The sequence below is a fragment of the Coenobita brevimanus genome, chromosome 84, assembly GCF_032717465.1.
Source record: "Coenobita brevimanus isolate Jiangsu-jjx chromosome 84, ASM3271746v2, whole genome shotgun sequence".
Lineage (NCBI taxonomy): Eukaryota > Metazoa > Arthropoda > Malacostraca > Decapoda > Coenobitidae > Coenobita > Coenobita brevimanus.
The window spans coordinates 49,511,466-49,518,547 of NC_137037.1; the positions used below are offsets into that span (position 1 = coordinate 49,511,466).

General features: G+C 42.1%; 1 protein-coding gene across 8 annotated transcripts in view; it reads right to left on the reverse strand.

The window, feature by feature from the left end:
- The window catches only part of LOC145410195 (uncharacterized), a 118,623-nt gene that overhangs the window by 39,023 nt on the left and 72,518 nt on the right, over positions 1-7,082 (reverse strand). For all 8 annotated transcript variants that reach the window (XM_080280399.1, XM_080280400.1, XM_080280397.1 and 5 more), the window contains 2 exons: positions 5,303-5,390; positions 3,441-3,614 (listed from right to left, as the gene is read on the reverse strand). In XM_080280399.1, the coding sequence (XP_080136525.1) occupies positions 3,441-3,614; positions 5,303-5,390 (262 nt within the window). The remainder of the gene's footprint in view (positions 1-3,440; positions 3,615-5,302; positions 5,391-7,082) is intronic.

Genomic DNA, 7,082 nt, shown 5'->3' on the forward strand with positions numbered 1-7,082 from the left:
TGCAAGAAGAAAATGGGAAAAAAAATATCCAAGTAATTCGAATGGCTGCGTGTGAAATGAGTCAATCTGAAGGCATGAAAATGTGAAATGACTTGTGAGAGGAACGTGAATGTGAGAAATGGGAGTATGTATGAGAGCAGAAAGTAACGAAAGAGTGAACGTGGGAGATGATATATGTGAGGCAAGAAATATGAGAAAGTGGTTGTTTTATAAGACACGAGAATTTGTGTGTGTGTGTGTGTGTGTGTGTGTGTGTGTGTGTGTGTGTGTGTGTGTGTGTGTGTGTGTGTGTGAAGAAGCATGGAAGAAGGGGAGCATTAGGGAGCGTGCAAGGTGTAGGGGGCAGACGAAGCTTATTACCTGTGCTCTCGTCCTCCATATCGAGCCCTAGAACACAAGAACAGCGTGAGCACTGAGCATATGCAAGTCCAGCCAGTGAGTGCACAGTCTGGTAAAGTCCAATTCTGATTCCAGGGAGCATTACCTTCTGTACCCCTTTAAGTTCAGTGACGCAAATATTTCATTTTTTAAACCAGCAGACGATTTCCACAACTTTGGGAGGATTTCTAACTACAGAAGGGTTGATGGAGGCTGTATCTAACCCCTCCATCTCCCAAGCTAAATATAATAGGCTGTAAGAGGCAAGAAGAAAGCGGAAAAATGTGGAACTGAATCGTAAGTCTGTATATCCGGGCTGGTACGCGGAAAAGTGGTGGAGAAGAATTTGAAAAACAAGCAGAATGGAAGGGATTGATTTTAATTTCTGGCACTGAATTTTGGAAAGAAAATTCCTAAAAAATATATATATGTCATTAACCCTGAAATCTGACCATTTTATCTCAAATACTTATGAAGAAGAGTAACGTTAGTAAAGAGGTAAGAAACAGGAGGAAGTTTTGACCACTTTATAGATCTAGAAGAGACGACTTCATGGCCACCTGATTCCTTGCATCGTGTGTGACATCAAAGTAGGACCTCCAGACTGTGCACTCTGCTCCAGCCTCGGAAATACAGACGGCAAGGACCTGCGAAATGCGGACATCTAAAGAGCCTAAATGGTTCAGTGTATGCTTTCTGTAAAAACCATAGTCACGTATAAAATAATTTCCTTTGGACCAAAGCAATTGTTAGCGGAATATGTAAAAAAAAAAAAAAATCATGAAGGGTCCAAAGCACTGATGAATGGATTATATACTTTTTTCTTGACTTCCTCAGAGTGAAAATCATGTGCAATCAGGAAAAACTAATATATATATACACGAGTATTTTGCATTTCGTACTCATCATCCATCCATTGTTTCCCCAGAATTTCAGTGGAAAGTCTGATTATGTAACTCTGTAGTTAAATTACTCTTCAGTCATAGAACTTGTGTATAATTTGGTTGGCACTATGTTGTTTCATTCAGCTTGGAAAGGCGTCCCCCTATTTTAGAGGTAGACTTAAAAGAATCTCACTAAAAATAATCTCTTACAAAAAAATACAACTATAATTTTTCAGGAGCAAAGTTCTTGTTTGACTGACTGTTGTTTGGCTGACAGATTGCTGTTGCTTGTTTAATTGCTGTTGTTTGGTAGATTGATTGCTGTTGCTAGGTTGATTGTTGTTTAGTTGTCCAGTTTAAATGTCCGCAGTTAACAGGTGTCCGTATTCCCTAGGTGGACAGCGCCAGATATTATCACAGCTGCTGCAACTGATCCATAAATAGTGAGAAGTGAAATAGTTACGTTACATTTTGAAACAATAACCACCTGAACGAAAATACAAGAAGCCTCATCAGTAACACAGAAAACAGATCTTGAAGTTGGAGCATAGAAAACGGAATGTAAACAGCCAGGGCACACTTAAGAAAACATTACTGACCAGCTTAGTTGAAAGAGACACGTAATCAGTAAAATAATGTTAATACAAAAAAAAAGAATAAGAAACTGCCTTCTTCACCACCCTCATAATGAATTAAATAGGCAATAAATGTGTTTAAAACAAGTAAAATAAATCAACCGGGTCTCAGGTGCCTATGCTAAGCTTTGGATATCCTAACACCATTTCAGTAGCGATTTATTCCGTGAATTATGCCTCAATATCTTCCTGCATTTTATTTGTGCAAAGTGGGTCAGTAATAAAGCAATATACGTAGCACAGACAAGAAAGTTAGGATGAAATACTTAAGCAAAATAAATCGCTAAGGAAGAGGAGACACGTACGAAGCCTCACTTGCCACCTAGAGTACTGGCCTCACACCTGCATAAAAAATTCCTTAAAATTAATGAATAATGTATAAGTTTTAATTATCTAAAGTGCAGTCATTTTCATAGCAATTTTTTAGTCTACCTTTAATCACTTCAAGAAAGATGAAAAAAGTTATTAAATACTGTATACTTCTTCTTGTCTTTTTCTCCACCTATCATCCAGTTCTTTACTATCCCATCAAGAGTAGGGACACATGGCTAGGCTACTTGATCGAGGCAGTGAAGGAGAGAGTACCCGGTTGCTCTTTCCTGTGTGTCATTACCTGAGCTCCAAACCCCAACCACCTGTCAAATTCAAGGTCGTATGAGGCACATCTGGTTGGAGCACCTTAACCCACTAGACCACCAGGCGACCATTTGGCTATATGGTTACCACCCAGCGTAGTATATGGTTTCCAGGGCTACAAGACACCATACAACTTTATGATTGTTGAAGGGGGCATGGATGGTTGATGATCTGGCTGTGGTGGTGATGGTAGAGGTGGCGAAAGTGGGAGGGGGAGTTGGAATATTGAGAGTAACAGGCTAAAAATCTTGTAAATAAGAAAATAAAAACTAAAATAAAAAACTGTGCTTCCCTTACGATTGTCTGACTTTCGTGGGATTAAACAGAACAAGAAGTAAAGTTGGCGCCAAAATTTAATATGCATTTTTATTGTCACCAGTAGGATCTTGATTATAACTAGGCCTGTCTACTCATCTCTTAGCCCTTTCCACCCGAGGACGTCTTTTTCACTGTCTTCTACCTAACGTCAGACGATTTATAAAGGCTATATCTAAGACCTGTGTCTCGGGGTCCCTCCAGAGTTGAATACAAATCGTCTAGAGATAGCAGGAATATAGAGGAGACGCCATCGTAGTGAAAAAGTAAAAAAAAAAAGAAAAAAACTAATGGAGGACAGGAAGCTCATCACCATGTAAATACGCGTCTGGGTGATTTCTTTTTTTTTTTGTTTTTTGTTTTTGTTTACCAACCGAAAAGTTTTTTTTTTTTCTAACCTGTTTTCAAAGAGGCTACTATAATTTCTTGGACCAGTCTGTAGATATTAATAAAAGAAAAAATTAGGGGCAAGTGGGAGTAAGATATTCCTTTAGCGTTGCAGAGAATATCCCGTCAGCGTGTCAGAGAATATCCCGTCAGCGTCTTAGATATCCCGTCAACGTCTGAAAGATATTCCTTCCGCGTCTCTCACCTTGATGGATCCAGCGAGAGGCCCGCTTCTTCCTCTTCATATACATGGACTGTCCTCGGCTCAGCTTGTTGTTCTCGTCCACCAGGGAGAAGGAGATCCGCTGAGCCAACTCCACCTGGTCGTCGATGGTGGGGTGGTCGGGGCGGTAGAAGGCGGAGGAGGCGTAGGCTTTTTCTGTGGAGGGTAAGGGATGCGTTAGTTATACAGTGCATTACAGGAAAGAGAGAGGCTTAAATTACTGCTAAAAACTACACGAGGGTCTTTAAGTCTAAGTTTACCCCTGGAATACCACTCGCAACTTCAATGTTACGTCCAGGTCCCCTATTGCAGTTTTTGGTGAAGCAGGACAAGGGCAAAAACAGTCCAAAAATCTGAAATTAGTCTGATTAAATTTATGTCTGTCACCTGCACAATGTCATTAAGGTAGATAACCACTGTCGGTGTGATGTTACTGGGGGAGATGAGTGTTAGAGTGTGGTCGGTGGAGGTGGGTGGTGGTGGTGGTGGTGGTGATGGTTGTGGTGGTGGAGGTGGGTGGTTGTGTTGGTTGTGGTGGTGGAGGTGGGTGGTTGTGTTGGTTGTGGTGGTGGAGGTGGGTGGTTGTGGTGGTTGTGGTGGTGGAGGTGGATGTCAGTGTGTGTGTAGTGGTGATAGACAGCTGTGACGGGTCGTTAATTGAATATAAACACTACGTGATAATGGACGGGAAGGGATGTTTGTGATCTGGTGTCGTGTGTTTGTGATGCGATGTCGTGTGTTTGTGATGAGATGTTGTGTGTTTGTGATGCCATGTCGTGTGCTTGTGATGACATGTCGTGTGTTTGTGATGCGCTGCCGTGTGTTTGTGATGCCATTTCGTAACTTTATTATGTGATATGTATTTGTGATGCAGTGTCGTGCGTTTGTGATGCGATGTCGTGTGTTTGTGGTGAGATGCTGCGTGTTCGTGATGCGGTATCGTGTGTCTTGATAAGTGATGCTTGTGTAAATGAAAGGTCATGTAAAAGAAACCTAGGAATAACCAAGATTTTAATATAGTTTAATAGGATCATAAATTCTTGCACGATTATGTCAGCAAAAAAAAAAAAAAAAAAAAAAAAAAAAAAAAAAAAATTCATCTATAACAACTAGAACTGCATACACCTGGGAAAAATAAATACTGAATTCTAATCTCTTGCCGGTCAGACTGGCGAACTCAGTCCTACGACTCTTGGATGTAAAACGGATATTGCTGATTGTATTCAAGAGGAAGGGTGGGAATCAGCAAATATTGTCTGCCTATCCTCGTGTATTCCGTAGGCTCTTATCTAGGATGTTTTAGTGTCTTGAATGGGAAAAAAAAAATAACACATCAGCTACACCACAATATCAGGTGTTAAATACAGGCTTACCTGATCACATGGACCATTTTTTTTTTTTTATCAGTCATCCTTTAAAATAAGTGAATATTGCGTTTTCTCTTGCAAATTAGTTGCCTGTTTGCTTTCACTTCCATAAAAATAGTTGCTGTTCTTAGTATTTCCTTAAAAATGCCTAAATGCGAAGGGGACCCACTCATGTGCAGTTTTAGTGACCTGTGTGCATTACGTGATTTTCTCTCTCTCTCTCTCTCTCTCTCTCTCTCTCTCTCTCTCTCTCTCTCTCTCTCTCTCTCTCTCTCTCTCTCTCGACAACACCAGAAAGGTAAGATCATCATCCACTGGGCTGTTCCTTGTATTGCGAGTGAACAGACAAAAGGGTGGCACACACACACAACAATACCACACCCTCACCCAACCCATTCCCCTCTCCCTCCCATTCATTCCCCCTCCCTCCCACTCCCTCCCACCCATTCCCCGTTCCTCCCACTCCCTCCCACTCACTCTTCTTAGGCGTGAGGTCCCCAGAGTCGGTGGCTGGGGTGAAGAGACGCTCCAGACTGATTTTGTTCCCATCCTCTTTGGCGTCATCCTGAAAAAGACGAAGGCAGTCAGAGCTCCAGTGAAAGTTTAGGCAGAAGCAACTTTGAGATTAAACTTGCCATCCACCCAAGCTTATCATCCTATTTACCTTCTTTATTCTTCCCCGCGCCTCGCCGTGGCTTGGCACTGTCCCCCTCAAGGAAAAATTAGTTCACTGCACGGGACGGTCTTGCAGGGGCGGTTGCTTGCCTGTGGCTGATAGGTTTGCTCGGCCAGACAGACCAGGGTTACTCAGCAACAACAACAACCTTCTCATGGTCGGGGCAACTTTAGTATTTTATTCCAGATGACGTCAGATAATTTTATTGAGACGACAGAGAGTCATGGCAGGCTGGGTGTTGAGATACAAATATGTGGTGAAGCTTGACAGCCCTCCAAACAGAATATTACAGTCCTTCCTTCAGATAACGTCACTTTGGAGTCTGGTTCAGTAGTGGAGATTATGAGGGGTATATGTAGGCGTGTATTCTCATCGGTGAAGGAAACTCCCTAACATCTCTTCCTTAGCGATTTATTTCCGGATATGGAGGGTTAATATTCTTTTACATGTTATTTATGCAGAGTATGGTGATATTAGAAGGATTTATGTAACACAGAGTAGGACAGTGGGATGTAATGAGTAAAATAAATCGCTCAGGGAAAGATGTTAGGGGCTTCCTCAGCAGACGAGAATAAGGAGAGGGTATCTTAAGGAGTCTAATCAGGTGGTGGTAGGGAACAAAAAATATATAAAAGACGTAATTATAGTGAAGAGGTCAAGTCGATCATTCAGCCTTCCTAGTCGATGATCATGCTAAGGAGAAAGTGTAAGATGCAGAAAGTTTAAGATACAAGATTTGGATATAACCTTCTAATCCGAACAAACTAAATATCGTGCCACGTAAAATATCTAGACATTAAAATCTATGGTGGACAATGTAGTTTCTCAAAATATTTATCATACTAGGCAAATTATTTAGAAACTGATTATTCTTCTAAGCAAATAATTTAGGAGGCATGTGTTAAATTCTAAGCCCTTTCATTCAACAGGATCGTCAAGTAAGCCAACAGGAGACCAGAATGAGGACCTAAACCAAGCAATAGGAGACCAGAAGGAAGACCGTTCGATGGGGTGAGTACTATATGCTTTTAATTGCCTCGTTTCATTACTTTCCAATATTCACAATAGCTATGTGCACTTAGAGACAGGATTTCCCCTACCGTTCTACTTTCCTCCCTGGAGTGATTATGGTGTTGTGGTGTGACTGAGGTGGTTGTGTGGTGTTGTGGTGTGAATGGGGTGCTTGTGTGGTGCTGTGGTATGAGTGGGGTGGTTGTGTGGTGTTGTGATGTGGGTGAGGTGATTGTGTGGTGTTGCAGCGTGAGTGAGGGACGTGAGGTGTTATTTAGGTGGTGTATGGCATTGTGGTGATGGTGGATGCTGTATGGTGTTATGGTGTGAGTGGACGGTTGTGTGGTGTGGGGGACATACGGTGTTGTGGTGTGTGGGGTGTTTCTGTGTTGTGGTGTGAGTGGGATGCTTGTGTAGTACTGTGGTGTGGGGTGACGCACGGTGTTGTGGTGTGTGGGGGTGTTTGTGTGGTGTTGTGGTGAGTGTGAGGTGTTTGTGTGGTGTTGTGGTGTGTGTGGGGTGTTTGTGTGGTGTTGTGGTGTGTGTGGGGTGTTTGTGTGGTGTTGCGGT